This window comes from Thamnophis sirtalis, unplaced genomic scaffold, assembly GCF_051295495.1.
Source record: "Thamnophis sirtalis isolate CommonGarterSnake01/CBP01778 unplaced genomic scaffold, rThaSir2_p1.2 scaffold_3, whole genome shotgun sequence".
Taxonomy (NCBI): Eukaryota; Metazoa; Chordata; class Lepidosauria; order Squamata; family Natricidae; genus Thamnophis; species Thamnophis sirtalis.
In genome coordinates this window covers 27,106,192-27,128,677 of record NW_028261383.1, presented here as the reverse complement: position 1 = coordinate 27,128,677, position 22,486 = coordinate 27,106,192, and the positions used below count along the sequence as shown (strand labels likewise).

At 44.4% G+C, this 22,486-nt stretch overlaps 2 protein-coding genes across 2 annotated transcripts in view; both read left to right on the top strand.

Annotated features, from left to right (window-relative positions):
* The window catches only part of LOC148047715 (E3 ubiquitin-protein ligase TRIM11-like), a 49,231-nt gene extending 29,026 nt beyond the window's left edge, over positions 1 to 20,205 (top strand). The window contains exon 8 of the mRNA XM_087711698.1: positions 19,612 to 20,205. The gene's annotated coding sequence lies outside the window, so the exon portion shown is untranslated. The remainder of the gene's footprint in view (positions 1 to 19,611) is intronic.
* On the top strand, positions 850 to 20,205 carry LOC148047714 (E3 ubiquitin-protein ligase TRIM11-like). The gene is made up of 7 exons (XM_087711697.1): positions 850 to 1,286; positions 8,088 to 8,183; positions 8,712 to 8,942; positions 14,468 to 14,490; positions 16,362 to 16,480; positions 17,293 to 17,325; positions 18,881 to 20,205. Exons 1-7 carry the CDS (start codon positions 873 to 875, stop codon positions 19,372 to 19,374), a joined length of 1,410 nt encoding a protein of 469 aa, XP_087567823.1. The 5' UTR covers positions 850 to 872; the 3' UTR covers positions 19,375 to 20,205.
* Positions 20,206 to 22,486: the final 2,281 nt, after the last annotated feature.

Genomic DNA, 22,486 nt, shown 5'->3' with positions numbered 1-22,486 from the left:
TGATGCTGGCTCAGGAATTCTGGGAGTTGAAGTCCACAAGTCACAAGAACTGCAGGAAAAACAATTATGGCCAACCTGCCTTCCACTGAGGACCTGTATACTGCACGGGTGGAAAAGAGGCGTGTGAAAATATTTACAGACCCCTCACATCCTGGACATAAATTGTTTCAACTCCTACACTCAAATGACGCTATAGAGCACTGCACACTGACAACTAGACACAAGAACAGTTATTTCCCCAATGCCATCACTCTGTAAAGAAATAATTCCCTTACCACTGTCAAACCCTTCACTAAGGCTGCGTTACTATTGCTATCGTTCCTATCACCCATCTCCTCCCACTTACGACTGCAGGACTGAAACTTTGTTCCTTGTATCCTTACGATTTATATTGATATTGTTTCCTGATTGCTTATTTGTACCCTGTGACTATCATTAAGTGCTGCACCTTACGATTCTTGACGAATGTCTTTTTGTGTACACTGAGAGTATCTGCACCAAAGACAAAATCCTTGTGTGTCCAATCACACTTGGCCAATAAAGAATTCTATTCTGTTCTATTCTAAATGACGTCCGTCCCAAGAATATTTGCTTCTCCCCAGTTTTAAAAACAATTTTCCCTTTAATGAGCTGGTTGGTTGAATAAGAATTGGTCGGGGGTCCGTCCTGTGAGTGTTAGTTTCTTTCCTGCTTGTTCTATTTAAAATACTTTTTGTTTCCTTTAAAAAGCCAGCGAAGCTGATGGATCGCAAGAGCAACAACAATTAAGTTCGGTTTCCCAACTGGGCAGAGTCCACAGGCGGCCACCTGATTTACAGGAAAAGAAAAGAAACTTAATTTCCTCTTTCCTTATCCCGGCGGAGGCGGCGGCGATGGCGGCCGAACCCCCTATGCAGGATTTCCTGGAAGAAGCCACCTGCCCCATTTGCCTGGACTTCTTCAAGGACCCTGTGCTCATCCCGCGGTGCGGCCACAACTTCTGCCGGGGCTGCCTGACCCGCTGTTGGGGGTCGTCGGAATCGGAGGCTTCCTGCCCCCAGTGCAGGCAGACCTTCACCCCCTGCAGCCTCCTCCCCAACAGGCAGCTGGCGCGGATGGCTGAAGTAGCCGGGCGATTCGGCGGCCATCCGGAGGAGGAAGGTGGGAATTTCTGCCCGAAGCACCAGGAGCCCCTCAAGCTCTTTTGTAAGGACCACCAGACCCTCATCTGCCTGGTCTGCGACCGATGCAAAGAGCACAAGGGCCACTCGGTGATCCCTGCGGAGGAGGCTTTCCCGGAATACCAGGTAGGAGTCAGCCAGGAGGAATCGCTGCGGAGGGGCGTCCAGTGGCAGGCCTCGCAGTCTTTTTCCTGCTTTATCCCACCCCTTATCTCCCTGCCTGCAATTGTTTAAAAGCAGGATGACATCCCTGTTCAGCATTCAGATGCTTGGCAACTGTCATGTCCGTTTGTGACCTTCTGATCAGCAAAGCCAATGGGGAAGCCAGATTCGTTTAACAGCTGGGTGACTAATTTAACAACTGCACTGATTCACTTAACAACAGTGGGAAGAAAGGTTGGAAAATGAGACAAAACTTCACTTAACTGTCTTGCTTAGCAGTGGAAGTTGCCTGTAGAGAGAAATAGGCTCCCTTTGCCAGCTCCCTTTTTCTAAGGAAAAACAAGGAAGATCCAATTTAAATCTCAGCAAGAGGATTAACCAGCTGCAGTTTGGAGATCAGGTGGAGAAGGAGACACTACTGGGCATTCTTTCAGATGACACTTTTCTACATTTGCTGTAGGGGAGGATCATCATAGACCCCTCCAAAGTCTTGAGTGCAGATCCCCCAAAACTCTCCTGCTGGATTAGGCCAAAGCCATGTCAGCCCAAATTTTGGTTTCTGGGTGCCTAACTTGTTGCTTCTGGGATGGCTGCAACCAGGAGACTCAGGCAGCTCACTTTGCTGCCATTACAAGTATTCCTTTGCCTCATGGCTTTTATTGTTCTATCAATGTATAAAATACAAATAAAAATAAAAATGGGAAATAAAGGGGGGGAAGAGGGGGGGGGAGAAAGCTTGAGGTACAAGGGAAGAAAGAAAGTGTTGACTTCCAACTCTTTTTAGCACAGTACAAGATAACAATCCAGCCTCAGATTTTTACTTTTACACATTAGTATATAATTAGTATATAATAATTCGGCTCTTGCTGTTGTTGCCGCTGCTATCTACGGCCACTTTGCTTTCCGACCATCCCCTCCCCTGCCTTCATCCTCCGGACCACCATTTTGGAGTCAGCTGGGATTTTCGAATCTACCTCCGGCCTTGCTGAGATTCCGGTTTATTACCCCGCTGTCAGCACCCGGATCCATTACAATTGATCCCAACATCTTGTTAAAGAGGAAAAAAAAGTTTTTGAAAATTGGGGAGAAGCCAAAATTCACGGGATGCCCCCCTCCCAATCAATTATTGATCCAAACATTCTGCTAAAGGAGAGACGGACAACCTTGGCCCCTTTATGACTTGTGGGTTTCAAATGGTATGTATGGGGTCTTCTGTTTGAACAGGGGGCTAGACTAGAAAACCTCCAAAACCCCTTCCAGCTCTATTCTGATTGGTTGATTGATTGATTGATTGACTTCAACTCCTAGAATCCGCGAGACAGCTGCCTCAGGAATTTTGGAAATTGAAGTCTGCAAATTGGACCATCGTTTTCCCCACCCCCCACTTCCTAAAGGAAAAGATATTGAACAATCCTGGGGAGAAAGAAACATCCATGGGACCGATTGCCAAACAATTATATTTGATCCAACCAGCTTGTTAAAGGGGAAAATGCTCATAAAAAAATAAGAAGAAGGGAACATTTATGGGGCCAGAGGGGGTAAACTTGGTGTCAGCACCTCTCCATTAGATAATTAGGAAAGAAAGACCACGAGACTCCATGTGTGGAAATCAAGTGTACTTTTACTAATTAAAAATGATTAAAGGCATAGCGAAGCGAAATCTGAATATTTAGGTGCGAAAGCGATTGATATATAGAATAGCCCATTCCCCTCCCCCTGGCATCACAGTTACAGTCCAATCATAATTCTCCCAAGTGTCAGGTGCGAGATAACTTCAAAAGGCATCACGAAGATGGAATGTTGGTGCCGTTAGTCCTGGCGGGAAACTCCCACGCATGCGTAGTCCGAACAGCCGGTGAACTCCAGAACCTTCCTCCAGCACAATGAGTAACCCCTCCCAAATACCATGCCCTCCCTCCCCGTTTCATGGCAGCCGAAGCAACAGCAAAGCAGAGGCTGACACCCGCATTCTACTCTGTGCCTTAATCTTTGCAGAAGGAGAAAGCAGGGGATGAAGGGGATGTGGGCAGGGAGCTCGCCTTGCACCCCCCTCCAACCGACATTAATTTTCCAATCACTTCAGGCTTTTGGACTATGCCCTCTCTGCTGGACTTTGCAGAGGAAAAGATTAAGAACATCAAGACTTCCTCTCTTGTATCAGTACAAGCCTTGTACGAACTTTGCACAGTTGCACAATTTTTAACTTGTATGGGGAGTGCATGGGTTATGTGTGTGACTGAGTGAATGATCCCACTTTTTATTAACCTATTATTATTGTATTTTGTGTTTTTAACTGCTAAGTGGGGACTGTTTGAGTAAATGGAGGTGTATGTTTGAAAGGACTGGGACTACAACCTGGCGCCTCCTCCACTGAGTGCTCTGCAAAAGAGTTAGGGGGCCCAGGCCCACCCCCAGTCCTAGAATGCTTGATTTAAATGGCCGGAGAGAGCGGTGGCTACGGGGGGGATGGGGGCTACGGACACGGGGGTGGGCCGGAACATTATGGTCATGACGGGGAGGGGCAGGTACGGTGGGAACTTTAGGGCTAGCCATTGCTGGGGAAGGAGGGTCCACTACGTCACAGCGATCCCTCCTTCCTGCCCTATTAGTTCCACTCCAAGGCCAGATGGCAAGAGTTGTCAGGGCCCTGGTCTCAGGCTGTTGTTGCTAAATGCCAGGTCTGTGGTTCACAAGGCTCCCCACGTCCGGGACCTAATATTAGACGAGGGGGCAGACCTGGCATGTATTACTGAAACCTGGCTGGGCCTGGAGGGAGGAGTCCCCCTCATTGAAATGTGCCCAGAAGGGTTTCAGGTGCTTCACCTAACCGCGACCCCAGGAAAGGGATGGGGGAGTGGCTATCATTATCCGAGGGTCATTAGTTCCTCATAGGATCCCTGCTCCGGAGCTTGTCAGGTGTGAGTCCTTGTTGGTGAAGTTGGACCTTGCGGGTCAAATGGGCTTGTTGTTAACGTACCTTCCTCCCAACAGCGTTGCAACAGCCCTCCCCTCGCTCCTCGAGTCAGTAGCCGAGCTGGTGGTCGAGTTCCCCAGGCTTATGGTACTGGGGGACTTCAACTTGCCTTCGCTCGGTGAACACTCGGATGGGGCGTAGGAGTTCATGGCTTCCATGACAGACATGGACTTGACCCAAGTAATCCGGGGTTCGACCCACTCAGCAGGTCACACACTTGACCTCGTATTCTTCTCATAGCAGTGGAGACGTGATCTTGAATTGAGGGGTATTAAGATCTTGCCCCTTGTCATGGTCTGATCACTTCCTACTGAGGCTTGACTTTCGGAAACCAATCCCCCACTGTAGGGAGGAGGAACCGATTAGGTGGTTCCGCCCCAGGCGCCTGATGGACCCTATGGGATTTTAGACAGCGCTTGGAGAAATATCTGACGCTCTCGTCCACAGTCCGGTGGTGTCCTTAGTCGCTGCTTGGAATATAGTGGCAGTGGGGGCTCTGAACCGGATTGCGCCTTTGCGGGGTCTCCGAGGTAGTGGATCCAGGAGGGCCCCTTGGTTCACCGAGGAACTCCGGGAGATGAAGCGCCAAAAGAGACGTCTAGAGTGCCGCTGGAGGGCCAGTAAATCTGAGTCAGACCGAGCACTGATGAGAGCCTATATCATGGCAATACGGGCAGCGAAATGTGCACATTTTGCCGCTCTTATTGCGTCCTCTGAATCGCGCCCAGCCGCCTTGTTTAGAATAACCCGCTCCCTCTTGAAAGGGAAGGACGCGGATGACCCTTTACAAGGTAGAGCTGAGGAATTTGTTCAGTTTCTAGCGGATAAAGTCGCTCGAATTTGGACAGACCTGGACTCCAATTGCACGGTGCCAGCCGAGGTACTGGGGGAAGGTCTTGAGCGGAGTTTATGGAGCGAGTTTCAACTTGTCGCTCCTGAGGAAGTGGACAAGGCCATGGGAGCGGTGAGTGCCTCCACCTGTATACTGGACCCATGCCCCTCCTGGCGGGTCTCGACCAGCAGGGAAGTGAAATGTGGCTGGATCCAGATGATAGTTAACACTTCTCTCCAGGAGGGATCCTTTCTGCCCCTCCTAAAGGAGGCGGTGGTGAGACCCCTCCTGAAGAAGCCTTCTCTGGACCCAGCCATCTTGAGTAACTATCGTCCAGTCTCCAACCTCCCCTTCGTGGGGAAGGTTGTTGAGAAAGTGGTGGCCTTTCAACTCCGGCGGTCTTTGGATGAAACCGATTATCTGGATCCCTTTCAGTCGGGTTTCAGGCCTGGCTACAGCACGGAAACTGCTTTGGTCACGCTGAATCGATGATCTCTGGAGAGCCACGGATAGGGGTCACTCCTCTATCCTAGTGCTCCTTGACCTCTCAGCGGCCTTCGATACCATCGACCATGGTATCCTTCTGCAACGGTTACGGGAGGTGGGAGTGCGAGGCACCGTCCTTCGGTGGTTCTCCTCCTACCTCTCGGACAGGTCGCAGTCGGTGTTGGTCGGAGGGCAGAGGTTGACCCTCAATTATGGGGTGCCACAGGGTTCGGTCCTGTCCCCCCTCCTATTTAACATCTACATGAAGCCGCTGGGTGAGATCATACGCCGGCATGGGATTAAATACCACCAATATGCGGATGATACACAGCTGTATCTGTCCGCCCTGTGCCAACTCAGTGAAGCGGTAGAAGTGATGTGCCAGCGCCTGGAGGCTGTCAGGGTCTGAATGGGAACGAACAAGCTTGCACTCAATCCCGACAAGACTGAGTGGCTATTGATGCTCCCTCCCAAAGATTGGCTACCTATTCCATCTCTCAGTCTGGGGGGTGAAATTATACGCCCCTCAGAGAGGGTTCGCAATTTGGGAGTCCTCCTGGACCCACAGCTGACTTTAGAACACCATTTGTTGGCTGTGACCAGGGGAGCCTTTGCCCAGGTTCGCCTGGTGCACCAATTGCGACCCTACCTGGACCGGGAAGCCCTTCGAATAGTCACTCACGCCCTTGTGACCTCAAGACTGGACTACTGTAACGCGCTCCAGAATGCAGCCACGCGAGCGATTGTGGGTGCACCACGTTTCACCCACGTCACACCTATCCTCCGCGAGCTGCACTGGCTGCCCATTGGTCTCCGGACATGCTTCAAGGTGCTAGTCGTTACTTATAAAGCCCTACATGGCATCGGACCTGGGTACTTGAGAGACTGCCTGCTGCCAATTACCTCCCAAAGACCTATTAGATCCCACAATCCTCTGAATTCCATCTGCCGGCCAGTGCCGGCTGGCAACCCCCCGGGGGAGGGCCTTCTCTGTAGCTGCTCCGGCCCTCTGGAATGATCTCCCCATTGAGATCTGGACCTTTACAATCCTTCCGGCTTTCTGCAAAACAACTAAGACCTGGCTGTTCCGGCAGGCCTGGGGCTGTTGAATTTTCCAGCCCCATCCGAGGTTATGACTGTTGCTGTATTTTTAAATTGTTTGTCTTTTTGTTTCTTTTTGTACCTCTTCCCCTTCCGATTGTTAGCCGCCCTGAGTCTTCCAGGAATAGGGCGGCATACAAACCAAATAAACCTAACCTAACCTAAACCTAGTCATTTCTATTACAATAAATCTAATCAGCAAAACAATAATAATAATCATCATATTTTTCATCACAATCACAAAATCCAGAAGTGATATCCAAACAAAAAAATATAATTATATATAGTCTCCTCTTTGAATAAAACAATTTAACCATTTCTACTTTATCTTCCCTGCTGTGGATCTATGTATTTCTAGTTGCACTCAATAATCTTTATAAACGACCACCATTTATATTAACAAAATTCACTGTATTCTTTCAGATTCTCTAACTTTAAAGTGAAAAATACTTTTCCTCCATCCATTTGAAAACACTAAACCAGTGGTAGTCAACCTGGTCCCTACCGCCCACTAGTGGGTGTTCCAGCTTTCATTGTGGGCGGAAGGGGTTTGCTGTAACTCTGCTTTATAAATTTTATAAAGTAAAGTTCCTTCCCTACTTTATAAATCACCATTACTGTTGAACCGGTGGGCGGTCAGAAAATTTTACTACTAACAGAGATAAAAAAGTGGGCGGTAGGTATAAAAAGGTTGACTACCCCTGCACTAAACATTTCTTTATAAACATTTCTAAAATCAAAACTTTCTAATAGCTCTTTTTTAAAATCTCTTTTAGCTTAATAAAGATTAATAGTCCTTAAAAATGATTGAGAAATGAAAGTCACAACACTGTCCCTTTGAAAAATAAATTCCAAAATTGCTGCTTCTTCCACCACCCAGTTCCTCAGCTTTCAGCACAGGGGCTGCTTTGAAGCACAGCTCCTGAAGCTACTTACAGACCTTTGCTGTATCAGAGGATTTGGGGTAATAATTCTAGGACTTTTCCTAAGCCAGGAGAGTCCTATAAGAATGTCGATTCCTTCTGTTGGCACCTGAAAGAGCTACAGTCCAGGGGGAAACACTTCGGGTGTCCTTCCCCAGGCGTGTTGTCTGTCGGCCATCTTTTCACCAGATGTCACCCTTCCAAATATTCCTCGACATAGAACCTTTCATTTGGTGATTGTTCAAAGTTACAACGGCAATGGAAAAAGCCACTTACAACCCTTTTTCACAGTTATGGTCATTGGAGCATCCCTGTGGCCACAGGATGAAAATTTGGACACTTGCCAACGGCCATGTATTTATGACGGTTACATATATCTTCTAACTGGGTCTTCCCTCCGATGTAATTCTTTGTGGAAAAGAAACTCAAAACTTGTATTTTCTCTTCAGACAAAGGTGGAGGATTGCCTGAAGGCTCAGAAGGAGCAGAAAGAAAAAATAGCTACATACAAAAGAGACACAGAAAAAAATGTGCAGGAGATGCTTGTAAGTATTGATCAGAAGGTGAGGAACTTCTGAGCTAATAGGAAGGAGAACCCCATCCGCCATCTTTAATAACAGGCAGTCTGTTTTTAATAAAAGTTCTGACTTAAAGGAAATTCAAGATAAAGACGGTGTTAAAACCTGGGGACTTATATGTCCCCATTGCCTGAATGAGTGACAGTTGGGTTTAAGTGCACCTATCCCATGAGTTGTGTTCTATGCAATGGGTTTGGCTTGCTTAATAAATTAATGGAAACCATATTTCATCTTGTGGAAAACATTGTGAAGTCAAATATTTTTCTGTACCCTTTTTGAAAATCCCTGATTGCCAAGAAAATTTTCATGAGGGATCATTTAAACTGGAGCCTTTTTTCTTTCTTTTTAGAAACCTTCCCCCCCTCCCTGTGTTTTTTAATATCAAAAAGGTTTTTTTTTCTCCTTAAGAAATTCTCCCACTTGGATTCTTCAAGGAATCCATTTTGTTATTATAAAATAAAAATTTGCCTTTGCTTTTTTTCTTTCTTGTTCCAGGATCTCATCAAAAAAGAGAAAGAAAATGTAGTGGCTGAATTCAGAGAGCTACAACTCTGGTTAGAAGGACAGGAGAAGCTTCTATTGACTAGAATGGAAGAAACGGAGAAGGAGATTATGGCAAGAAAGGCGGAGGGTTTGGCCAGGCCAATGGAGGAACTCTGCTCTCTTGACCATCTCATCCAGGAGATAGAAGAAAAGCTTCAACAACCAGCCAACAAACTCTTACAGGTCAGGCAGGAAGTGGAGATCATAGAATCCTAGGGCTGGAAGGGACCTTAGAGGTCTTTTCTGCCCAAGGCAGGAGTTCTTATACCATCCCGAAAACATGGTTGTCCAAACTGTTATTGGAAGCCTCCAGTGATGGACAAGTCAAAACTCTGGGAGGGAAGCTGTTCCAGTGATTAATCATTCTCACAGTGATGAGCTTCCACCCCGTGCCTCTTGTTCTGCCTTTAGGTGCTAAGGAGACTAAATTGATGCACTTTTCTCTATGACAGCCATTCAAGTATTGGGAGATGGCTATAGTGCCTCCCACAGAATACTCTTTTTTTTAAAAAAAATATTTTTATTTTCAAAACAAACATACAAATCCTCCTTCTTTATATACTGTAGAAAGTGTATCAGTTGGTTACAAAAGGCTTTTGTGCATCTCTTCCACTATCATCAAATATAATTCATATTAATTCTAATATCTTAACTCAGATATTTATTATATTACCATCATCATACCTCCACTTTTATTTGACTATGATTATTTAAACGTCCTTCATCATAAAATATATTAAGATTTAATACTTGCTTTTCATTTACTTATTTATAAAATCCTCCATTAACATTAAATCCTCATATCCTATTCTAGCTAAACATCCATAATATTTAATACCAAAATTTTCTAATCCTCCCTTCCAAATCCCTGTTTACCATTTACATCCAATTTCCTTATATTATACTCATAGCATGTATATAATTTATTATCATTATCCTTTCTTTATTTAACTATATCCTATATCATAACATTTCCCCCCCTAATAATTAAAACTTAGCTGTTTGTAAGTTTTTGTTCTTTTTTATAGTTATTGTTATTAATAACCTTTATGTATAGTCCAAAAGTATTTCTAACCTTCCCTTCACGGGTAACATTCAATATTCATATCCAATTATTACTTATCATAACACTATGCATTGTATGATTTATGATTTATGATTTTATTGAACATTTATATGCCGCCCTTTTCCCTGAGGGGACTCAGGGCGGCTTACAACAATGGGGGGAAGGGAGTGCAAGACAAAACTTAAAAGAAAAAGAAACGTGAATAAAAGAAATTAACCATAAAAACACAACATTCACTCAACATTCGGGCGGGGTGAGAATAATCCTATCCCCAGGCCTGACGGGATAGCCAGATCTTGAGGGCTGTGCGGAAGGCCTGGACTGTGGTGAGGGTACGGATCTCCACGGGGAGGTTGTTCCATAGTGTCGGAGCTGCAACTGAGAAGGCTCTCCTCCGCGTAGTCGCCAGTCGGCACTGACTGGCGGATGGAATTCGGAGGAGGCCTACTCTGTGCGATCTGATGGGACGCAGGGAGGTAATTGGCAGGAGGCGGTCTCTCAGATAGCCAGATCCACTACCATGGAGCGCTTTATAGGTGGTAAGTAAGACCTTGAAGTGCACCCGACGATCAACAGGTAGCCAGCGCAGCTCACGGAGGATCGGTGTTATATGGGCGAACCGTGGTGCGCCCATGATCACTCGCGCGGCCGCGTTCTGAACTAGCTGAAGTCGCCGGATGCTCTTCAAGGGCAGCCCCATGTAGAGCACATTGCAGTATTCCAGCCTAGAGATCACAAGGGCTCGAATGACTGTTGTGAGAGCCTCCCGATTCAGGTAGGGCCGCAACTGGCACACCAGGCGAACCTGGGCAAATGCCCCCCTGGTCACAGCCGACAAATGGTGGTCAAAACTCAGCTGTGGATCCAGGAGGACTCCCAAGTTGCGGACCCTGTCTGAGGGGTATAAATTTTGCCCCCCCAGCCTGATTGATGGAACGTTAGCCAAATTTTTGGGAGGAAAACACAACAGCCACTCGGTCTTTTCCGGGTTGAGCACCAGTTTGTTAGCTCTCATCCAGTCTTTAACAGCCTCAAGGCCCCGGTTCATCACGTCCACCGCTTCATTGAGTTGGCACGGGGCGGACAGATACAACTGCGTATCGTCCGCATATTGGTGGTACTTAATCCCGTGCCTCCGAATGATCTCGCCCAGCGGTTTCATGTATATGTTAAATAGCAGGGGGGACAGAACCGAGCCCTGCGGCACCCCACAGGTTAGGGGCCTTGGGGACGATCTCTCCCTCCCCACCAACACCGACTGCGACCTGTCCGAGAGGTAGGAGGAGAACCACTGTAAAACAGTGCCGCCCACCCCCACCTCCCGCAGTCATCGCAGAAGGATACCATGGTCGATGGTATCGAAAGCCACTGAGAGGTCAAGGAGAACCAGGATGGACGCATAGCCTCCATCTCTGGCTCTCCAGAGATCATCGGTCAATGCGACCAAAGCGGTTTCAGTGCTGTAACCGGGCCTGAAGCCAGACTGGAAGGGGTCAAGATAGTTAGCTTCCTCCAAGGTACGCTGAAGCTGTAAGGCCACCACCTTCTCAACAACCTTCCCCACAAAGGGGAGTTTGGAGACTGGACGATAGTTATTAAGAACTGCTGGATCCAAGGACGGTTTCTTCAGGAGGGGCCTCACCACCGCCGCCTTAAGCGCGGTGGGGAGGTGTCCCTCCCGAAGAGAGGCGGTAACAACCGCCTGGATCCAGCCTCGTGTCACCTCTCTGCTGTTGGCAGTCAGCCAAGAGGGACACGGGTCCAGTATGCAGGTGGAGGAACTCACAGCTCGCATAGCCTTGTCCACATCCCCGGAGGCAACATCCTGAAACTCAACCCAGAGATGGTCTACCAAGTTATTCCCTTGTGTCTCGGCTGGATCTGCGGGGGTGGAGTCCAGTTCCGATCGAAACCGAGCAACTTTGTCCGCCAAGAACTGACCATACTCCTCAGCCTTACCCTGCAGGGGGTTCCCCGTCTCCCTCCTATTTAGGAGGGAGCGGGTTATCCTGAACAGGGCAGCTGGGCGGGACTTGGCGGACGCTACCAAGGAGGCAATGTGTGATCTTTTGGCGGTTCTCAATGCCCAAATATACTCCTTGGTGCAAGCTGTCAACAGTGCTCGGTTCGATACGGACCTATCGGACCTCCACAGGTGCTCTAGGCGTCTCCTCCGGCGCTTTATCTCGCGGAGCTCCTCGGTGAACCAAGGGGGCCTCCGCGAGCCGCTGACCCGGAGGGGCCGTAGTGGCGCAATTCGGTCCAGAGACTCTGATGCCGCCGAGTGCCAGGCCGCAGCAATAGTCTCCGCCGAACTGTGGGCGAGAGCATCTGGAATGACCCCAAGCTCCGTCTGGAACCTAACAGGGTCCATCAGTCGCCTGGGGCGGAACCACCTGGTCGGTTCCTCCTCCCCACGGTGGGGGTTTGGCCTCCGGAAGTCTAGCCTCAGTAGGTATACATTACTATCTTTATCAATTTTTATTTAACTATACCTATTGTCACTAAATTTAACTAAGTTTAGCTAATTTTAAATTATACTCTTCCATCTATCTACCTGTATCTTTCCAATAGCAGAACAATCTAATGTCTTCTGCCATTTGTGGATCCAGTCCTCCAAACATCCTCTTGCAAATAGTTGCAAGATATACTGAGTGTCAAGAAAAATACTGAAATTAGGAGATACAAGCAACAATAATAGCTTTAGAATAATTGGTCATCCTCTGCTGAACCTAGCAGATATAAATATGAACTGTTATTCATAAATACTAGAAAAATGTCCCTTCATGAAAAATTACTTTTTCAGTTAACTCTGCCTGGCATTAGTTGGGGGAACAGAAATATTAGTTGGCCAATTCTAAAAGAGTTCACCACAAAGAACTTAAAAGATTTTTAAAAGAGCTGGGTTTTTCATTTATATTATATGTATGAACAGAATTAACACAAATTGCAGATACCAATCAAAAATAAAGAAAAAAATGATGAAATAATGCTCATTTTTAAAAACTCAATGAAAATAAAAACAATATACCAAGAAGGTGGCATACTGGTTGTGATTTGATCTCTTCGGGGGATCCCGGGGATCCCCTATACAAGTATTTTAATACTGCAGACCTGCTGTATTATAAGTCATACTGATATTATAAAACACTTTTTAATTAAGCGGGTCCCTTGAATAAACATAACATTGAGTTTCAAATAACACTGATTTCGTTGTTGTCTTAGGTGACATCTGTGAAAAAAATTCAGGTGCTCAGGCATGAAAATGTACCGCTCAAACACTATACTTTTCCGCTCACACTGAAAAAAAATTAGAGGGAACATTGTTTCATAGTCCATAAATTCTTTAATGTTTTCTTCTTCTTCTATGTCCTGTCCTAGGAAATAAATTTTCTCTCCATTTAATTCTTCTTTCAATATTCCATTCTTTCTTTTTTCAGAAATAAACCAATTGCCATGAATATTAACAGGTTTAATCTCTTTATATTCATCTTCCATTTCAGTTTTTTGAATTTCAATCTTCTTATTTTGTATTTGAAAAACATCCTCAGTTTTTCATCATATTTTATTGTTAAATGCTCCAAAAATTCCAATTTTCTCTCAATTTTTTCCTCTGTATTTAATAATTTTTGCAGTTCTAAAAGTATTCCTTGCAAATTCAAAAACTCTGTGGACGCCATATACATACACAGTTATATTTTTTCTTAGAAGGTCAGCAAGATTAAAACATACATTCACAAGTTCTCTGTAAGCGAAAACAAACTTCAAAGGGACAGCTGTGAAATCTTATCAGATCTTAAGCCAAACAGCCAGGCAGTAAAAGCTTGCAATGTCGAAGTCAAAACAATCAATCTGTAGCTTGCAGAAAGTCACAAAGAAATGTTAGAAGAAGAAAGCTTAATCCATCCATTTGAAAAAGGTTTGCTTAGATTCAATCCATGTAAATAACATTTAAAAAGTAAGATAAACACTGTCCAGAACCATTACAAAGATTAAATTCGCAGCTAAGTTCTTCTATTCTTTGATTTAAGTTGGTTTTTAGGTTTTATAGGCAGTCCATTTTTTTTAAACAATAAAAGTTTCTCACCAGCTGGAAACACTTTCTCTTTCCACATCAGTCTGTTCGGGGGCCGCCCCGACTTTGTCAGTCTTGACAAAAGACTGGAATTTTTATTACCGGCTTGAAGACTTTTTCTTACATCTTTTGGAGATTTTGCGATATCCCCGAGACCAGCAAGACGTAATCTTCCTATTCACCATCTCGTCGGAATGATTTAGGTCCATTGACCTTCTACAAAGTATTATAACCACTTGGATTTCCCAAAGTGCCTTCATTCTGGAAGCATAAATGCAGGGGATTTTTTTTATCCCTTTGATGCACTATTTTGTTTTTCCAATATTGTAATTGTGTTGGATTCAATGGGGGTATAATTTTTCTTAGGCAAAAGAGTAAAAACAATACCTCTCCAAAAGAGGTTGAAGATCTGGAGGGAAAAGAGCAATGGGATTTTTTTCATTGAAAAAATGAAAGTAGTTTATATGTTTGTTGGTGTCTGATTGTCCAGATGTTTCACTCATTTATTATGTGAATGTAAGAATGTAATTTTATGTATAGGAAATGCTTTGTCTCTTTATTTTTCAGGACATTGGAGGCATCTTGAAGAAGTAAGTAAATCCACCTTTTTCTTTATAGTCTCCGAGATCAACAGCTCCTCCAGCAGTATTTCTATTTTGGAAAGTGCCGTTTGTATTTAGCAGTATTTGAATGTAAAGACAACATACTGTATTTCAGGGCCTTTTAGATATTTCCTCAGATAACACAATATAATTAGCAGTATTTGATATGGTGAATTTTTATAGTCTGTCACACACTCAGCCAGATGTTTAGATTGAATTTGGCCATTTTATCCACCTATTGAGTCCTTCCCAAGAAGAGAAAGATGTTTGATGGTTTTCAAGATATCATTGTAGGATATAAGTTGTTCCAAGTAATGCAACTATCATAAATGCATGCCAGTTTCGAAGCACCTAAAACTGACCACTTGTTCCACTTGGTCTCTATTGATAACCAAGGCCTGGATGTCTGAACTATTCCTTCTGTAGTCCACTCTACGGTCCTTGGTCTTATTGGTGTTAAGGACCAAATTATTGTCTCCACACCATGAAAGTAACCGGTCCATCTCATCTCAATAGGCAGACTCATCTCCCCCCCCCCCCCCGAGATGAGTCCCACAACTGTTGTATCATCTGCAAATGTAATAATAGTATTACTGGCGTGAGTGGAAATGCAGTCATGTACATAAAGAGTATAGAGTAAACTAAACACACAACCCTGTGGTGTACCAGTGTTAAGAATTAGGGCGGAGGAGGTGTGATTGCCTAATCTGACTGGCCAGATGGGAAATCCATAATCAAATGCAGATTGAATGAGAAAGCCCAAGGTCCTTACGGTTAGACACTAGTCTACGTGGAGGAATTGTGTTAAATGCAGAACTAAAATCCATCAAGATCAGTTTAAATGTTATATCCATCGTCTAATTACATACATCACCCATATTAGTCACCGGTCATCAGTCCATTGGTAAGATACAATCCATTGTTTTGGCAAAGATATTCACAAGAATTTTGAAGAGTAGGGAGCCCAAACTTGAATCTTCGTTGCTTCTACTAGATCTCTCGTTTAACTTGATGAAGGTGGATGAGTGCAGTTCGGAGTCAGGATCCACTGAGTCATCATGGTGCCCATATTTGAATGACAGCCAGAGAAATGATTGAAGCCTGGGAAATGGGGGCTCTTATCAGTCAACAGGAGTGCTGATTTACCACTAGCTTACCAAGTACTTAGGATCCGGGAGGGGGCAACACAAGCAAACAACAATCAATGACTTAATAGTTGGCCATCAACTCCCCATGTAACAACTAGAAGCTACACACAACCAGGCACCACATAAATATAAAGCGTACAACAGCCCAGTGCACACATTCTGGGGGGAGAGAGAGGTTCCCTGAAGATGGGCTCCAGCATGAGTCCGAAAGCTCAGAAGAGAAAACCTCTGGTGACCAACACAGACTGGATCCTGTCACTAGCCAATACTCAAGCACCATCTGATGGTTTAGAAAGCTTCTATTGGCAGGTTGATAAGGGTTACAGGAACTGGGCATGGCTGGTCCAGGGAAGAGAAGGAGCAGGGGAGACAGGATGGCAGTGTTCCAATATTTGAGGGTCAGTCACAGAGAGGAAGGAGTTCAACCTGTTTTCCAAAGCACCTGAAGGACAGACAAGGAATAATGGATGGAAATTAATCAAGGAGAGATTCAAACTGGAAATAAGGAGAACTTTTCTGACTGAGGAGAATGAACCACTGGGACAGCTTTCCTTCGGACGTTGTGGGAGCTTCATCACTGGAAGCTTTCAAGAAGAGACCGGAGTGTCATCTGTCAGAAAGGGTGTGAAGTCTCCTGCTTGGGCAGGGGAGAGGGGGTTGGACTAGATGACCTACACGGTCCCTCCCAACTCTGTTATTTTGTCTTGCCAGGTACCAGGCTAAGGAAACATATGAGAATCCACAGGATTTACTTCTAGAGCCAAAGTGGACAATCTGGGATTACAGTGATTTCACTGTGTTTCTGAAAAGTGCCATGAAAAAATTCAGAGGTAATAAACAGCCGCTGAGGTTTTATGCTGGATGACATTTTGAGCATCCAAGAGAGATTCTCAGTTGGTGTCACATGGATCAAAGAGGGATCGATTTCAGGATCAGTGGTGAAGTTATGATTGTAACTTGACACTACCTGTATTCTTTGCATCCCGAATCTACATGCACTGATCACAGGGGATGCAGAATCAGCTTCCACTTATTCTATATATAATGGATTACATACAGATAGTTTTTGACTTACGACCTCAGTTCAGCTGAACATTTCAGTTGCTAAGCAAGGCAGTTGTTAAGTGAACAGTGCCCCATTTTGCAAACGTTTTTGCTACTGTTATTTAGAAAATCACGATTGTTAAGTGAATCCTGGTTGATAAAGGAATCTGGCTCCATGCATTGGTTTTGCCTGTCAGAAGCTCCCCAGGGAGGTTGAGGAGGACAATGCCCAGAACCATGAGATGCTGCAACCATGGTAAATACAAGCTGGTTCCCAGGGCCCGAATTTTGATCATGTGACTGGGGAAGCTGCAATTGTCGTAAGTGTGAGAACCAGTCATAAAACAGTTTTGTCAGTGCCGCTGTAACTTCACTACACAAATAGTTGAGAACTACCTGTATACGGAATATATAGTAGAATATATTTATACCTGATGGAATATATATAGCCAACAATGGCATTTTGGCTTGTGGCTTTCCATGTTCCTTATTTCCCGATTTGACTCCAAGGAAAGCAAACCAGGGTATCTGAAGGGAGGCCCTTCTGTTGCTCCAATTCCAGTGATGAGATGCTGAATTCCTCCCTTTTCTTCTCCAGATACTCTGGAAAGTGGACTTCAACTACACAAAGGTAAATATGAGTTGTAGGAATTTGAATTTTTGCTCTTTTAAGCTCTGATGCCAGTAACGTTAAGAGAAACATCATAGATGAACAAAAAAGAAAAATATAGGATTAGGTATCTTAAAGACTTTGATGATGCAGTAAACTTTAATGATTTTATGATTTATGAAGAATTACTTGCCATTTATATGTAAAACATGAGCTAATGCAGAGTAGACAAAATCCTTGTGTGTCTGATCACACTTGGCCAAATAAAGCTGCTGTTCTGTTCTGTTCTGTTCTGTTCTACTCCTACTCCTCTCCATTCCATTCTACACATCATCTAGAAAACTGAAGTAAATCTTCAGGTGTGGAATGAAATATCTGAACAAATGGAAAATATGGCCTGGGACTGAAAGGAATATTGAATTCCTACCAAGCTAATAACATCTTCTTGATTTTACTGCCTGATTATAAGTTGGTGAGAGATGAGGTCTTTGGGAGCAGAGAAATTAGGTCCTCTGAGTCCAAGGAAATAGGAAGATTGGAGCATCAGGATTGGCTCTTCCATGTGGGCCATCAGACTGGTGAAAGCAGAGGTTTCCCTTTCAAGATCCTCCCCTTTTGTATAAGCCTGTGACACCCTGATGCTCACAGAGAAAAGGACGGAGCTTCCTCATATCCCATCATGTGCCCCAAGTTCCCTCTGGATTCTGTCAGTTCAGAATTGAAACATGGCAGCCTCTTGTTCTGCCCGATCCTCTGAATTAATGCTCCAGGTAGAGTCCCTGTTCAACTTTGGCTGTCTCACCAAATCAGTGAAGGCAAAGCCAACCACTCTTCACTCCTAATCCCATTAATCTCATCTGCAAGGTGGAAGCTAAAGAGAATTGTGCAGGGAGGCTGGAAGAGGTGGAGCACTATGAAGGGTCAGAAGGACTTGGCCAGGAGTCTCCAACCTTTGGCCACTGTAAGGTTGGTGGACTTCAGTTCCCAGAGTTCTCCAGCCAGCATGGCAGAGCTAGAGGGCAATCAGCAGAGGGGAGGTCACATGGGAGACTAGAGACCAGGGGAATTGACCAGTGGAGCCAAGAGACGAAGAGTGAACAGAAGGGCCAAGAGCGGTACAGGTAATGAATGGATCTTGAAGGGGTGCAGCTTAGTGGTAACTGAAGGGGAGTCCGATAGACTGGAAGATGGGGAAGGTAACCTAAGTGAATGGAACAAGAAGGCCAGAGGGGTGCCAAACAGCTCGGAAGTTAACAGAGGGTGGGAAAAACATAGTGGGGGAGTTCTTGGAGGAAAGGGAGCAGAGGGGACCTGGAAACTAGCAGCCCCATCAGGGGAATTCTGGGAGTTGAAGTCCACAAGTCTTACAGTTGCCAAAGTTGGAGGACTCTTGACCAGGCAATGGCTTAGGTGTTTTTTAAAAAAACAATGAGTCTTTCTGTCCTTGATGGGGTGTTTGGAGGCTGAACTCCATTCACACAAGAGGCCAGAGGGTGAAGCTCTTGGGGATGAAGGCACAAACTAGGCCTCAAGCTAAAGCTCTTATTTTCCCCCCTTCCTTCCTTTCACCTTACAGTGAATGTAACTCTGGATCGAGGGACAGCCAATCTTGACTATTTTGATGTCTCCAAATATCAAAAAAGTGTCAGAGGAATTAGGCCATTTGAAGGAAAATATATTGTCTCAAATTCTTATGTCGTTGGCTGTGAGAAGTTCTCAACAGGGAGACATTTCTGGGAAGTAATTGTAGGAGATGAAGGAGGATGGGTTATAGGGGTTACCAACAAGACACTGAACTTAACAAATGTTGATAAGCAGACCAGGCGGTGGAAGTTTGGAAAATTCAAATGGAGTTACTGGGCCTTCTCTACATTAGAAAACTTTGAGCGGTACTTGGATGTGGAGCCCAAGCGGATCCGTGTCTCTCTCAACTGCGAAGGGGGACAAGTGAGTTTCTTTGATGCCAGAACCGCAGCTCTGCTCTATACATTCTCAGACGCTTCCTTGGTTGGGGAGACCCTTTGGCCCTGGTTCTGTTTGTACGAAGGTGCCTGCCTGACACTCCCCTAAAAGAAGGGAGAATCATAGGCAAAACCTTGCAAAAATCCCTATTTGCCAAGTGGTGATCTCTGAAAGCCTTTAAAGCAGAGATTCCTCAGCTTTTTGCTACTTCAGCTTCCTTTATTGTTTTATGCCAGCCTGATCAGTCAATCAGTCTATAAAGGAATAACTTGATCATCATTTCTATTTGTCTGGATAAAAAAATGTGTCGTAGGAGATTTATAGGCATTAGCATCATTTGTTCAGGTGTATCAGCATTAAAGGTACCTTAGAGCTAAGCCTGTCAATCATGATTTTATATGTCTGTCACAGCTCTCCATCCCATTTATGGATCATGCTTGTTTGTTTCATGTTAGTTGCAATCAATGATTCTGTAGGTGCCGATAACTCGGGATATTCTGTAATCTTTCCCTTCTTTTTTCTTTTCCTTCCCCCTTTTGACACATAATTATCATAATCCAATAAACCATTTTAGGGCTTCAGCAAATAACAATATAAGCTCACAGGATTATTGTTTTTAAACAAATTCTAGTATTTTTTCTGTCTTTTTATACTTACGTAAGCTATCTACATCAGTGGAACTACTGATTTTACTTTTAAAAGTGTCTCAGGGATTATAGTTACTTCCTTTCCAATTTTATGCCAATAAATGTATTCCATGCAATACATAGAAATTGAAGATGCACAGAAAACAGAAAAAAATAAAACATACTATCTGTTATCAAGATAGCAAATGTAAGTGCTATTTACCCTAAATGTGTCACCTGGCTCAAGCCAAAAGTAAAAAAGGATTGTTAATAGAATTGTAAAAATGAAATACATTATTAAATAAATCCATTGTTTGAGAATAACATTGTTTTTCCTTCTTGCTTTAAGCAACTCTACCTTTTATTGAATAACCAAAAGTAACTTGAGTATAGGCTTGAGATACAAAAGGGTCTTGACAAACTTGAACATTGGGCGCTATCTAACAAAATGAAATTCAGTGGTGAAAAAAGTAAGGTTCTACATTTAGGCAAGACAAACAAAGTGCACAGGTACAGTATAGGTGGTACCTTGCTCAACAGTAGTAACTGTGAGAGGGATCTTGGAGTCCTAGTGGACAAACATTTAAATATGAGCCAGCCGTGTGCAGCAGCTGCCAAAAAATCCAACACAGTTATAGGCTGCATAAACAGTACTATCCCCAACCCCAACCCCTTTCTGGTTTATATTCCCCAGCGAGGTAATTAAACATCTTCTTTTTAACACATTCTATTTGTCACAGAAAAGGGACTGGGGGCTTGGCTGAGGTTTCTGGAGTCCTATGTTGACTTGGATTCTGCCTCTGTGTCTCTCTCCCTCCCTCTAGAAAAATCTAATATTTTGGAGAATATTAATAGAAGCAAAATATTATATTTCCCCAAAGGAGACACGGAAAAACATGTTCTTAGAGGCAGAAAGCAGCCCACAGTCTTTCTTAATAGTCCTCAGCAGATGCCAACACTTAAGGAGACAATGAGCTTATTGATAGAGGAAGCCAGGTATCTAGATGGCTCCATTCATAAGCAAAGCAAATACTGGCAGCAGAAGTCCATTCAAGGCAGGATATTTCAAAATCCCTTACAGCAATTTTGACAGCTAACAAAACCAGAGTGATAGGATTAGAGCAAGCAGCCCCTCACCCAAAAATCTAACACAGGACATAACCATCAGCCACAAGAAGAATTACCGTTCAACACCCTTTCAGAACACAAAGCCCATATTGCACAAATCCCAAACTTCAAAGTTACAGAAACTATAAAGATCCATCTACTCATTTAGCCATTTGGTTAGCTGTCCCAGAACCACATGCTGCTGCTGGTTCTGCTTCATCAATAAACGGACCCTCTTTACAATCAGCCTCCATGTTATTTCCAGCGTCTTTCTTCCAGCTTGGAACTGAACCAGATGGATTTTTCTTCCAAAGTTTCCTTCCTTCCTTCCAACATAGAACAATCTTCACCTGGTGCCAAAATAATGCCAGTGTGGGTGCCATCTCTGGGGAGGGCATTCCATAAACAAGGTGCCACCACTGAAAAGGAGAGATAAAGGAGGGGGTGGGGGAGTGTCCATGTCCCTTCGGGGACCCCATTGTGACTTAGAAAGCCTACCCCAAAAGCCCTATAAGATGTTATCCACCCATTCAATTCCCCTCAAGTCATCAATCCATAAGTAATGGAATCATACTGTAGATGTGTTACAATTATTCATCACATTGCAATCATCTGTATGTATCCAGTGATGTTGGCTCAGGAATTCTGGGAGTTGAAGTCCACAAGTCACAAGAACTGCAGGAAAAACAATTATGGCCAACCTGCCTTCCACTGAGGACCTGTATACTGCACAGGTGGAAAAGAGGCTTGTGAAAATATTTACAGACCCCTCACATCCTGGACATAAATTGTTTCAACTCCTACACTCAAAATGACGCTATAGAGCACTGCACACTGACAACTAGACACAAGAACAGTTATTTCCCCAATGCCATCACTCTGTAAAGAAATAATTCCCTTACCACTGTCAAACCCTTCACTAAGGCTGCGTTACTATTACTATCGTTCCTACCACTCATCTCCTCCCACTTACGACTGCAGGACTGAAACTTTGTTGCTTGTATCCTTACGATTTATATTGATATTGTTTCCTGATTGCTTATTTGTACCCTACGACTATCATTAAGTGCTGCACCTTACGATTCTTGACGAATGTATCTTGTCTTTTTATGTACACTGAGAGCATCTGCACCAAAGACAAAATCCTTGTGTGTCCAATCACACTTGGCCAATAAAGAATTCTATTCTGTTCTATTCTAAATGACGTCCGTCCCAAGAATATTTGCTTCTCCCCAGTTTTAAAAACAATTTCCCCTTTAACGAGCTGGTTGGGCCAATAAGGATTGGTCGGGGGTCCGTCCTGTGAGTATTAGTTTCTTTCCTGCTTGTTCTATTTAAAATACTTTTTGTTTCCTTTAAAAAGCCAGCGAAGCTGATCGATCGCAAAAGCAACAACAATTCGTTTCCCAACTGGGCGGAACCCACAGGCGGCCACCTGATTTACAGGAAAAGAAACGAAACTTAATTTCCTCTTTCCTTATCCAGGC

Excerpts from the sequence above, each read along its gene's own strand:
- LOC148047714 (XM_087711697.1), top strand. The coding sequence starts at position 873 with ATGGCGGCCGAACCCCCTATGCAGGATTTCCTGGAAGAAGCCACCTGC. Across the intron at positions 14,491-16,361 it reads ATTGGAGGCATCTTGAAGAA|GTACCAGGCTAAGGAAACAT; the intron begins GTAAGTAAATCC and ends TTGTCTTGCCAG. Across the intron at positions 16,481-17,292 it reads TGCCATGAAAAAATTCAGAG|ATACTCTGGAAAGTGGACTT; the intron begins GTAATAAACAGC and ends TTTCTTCTCCAG.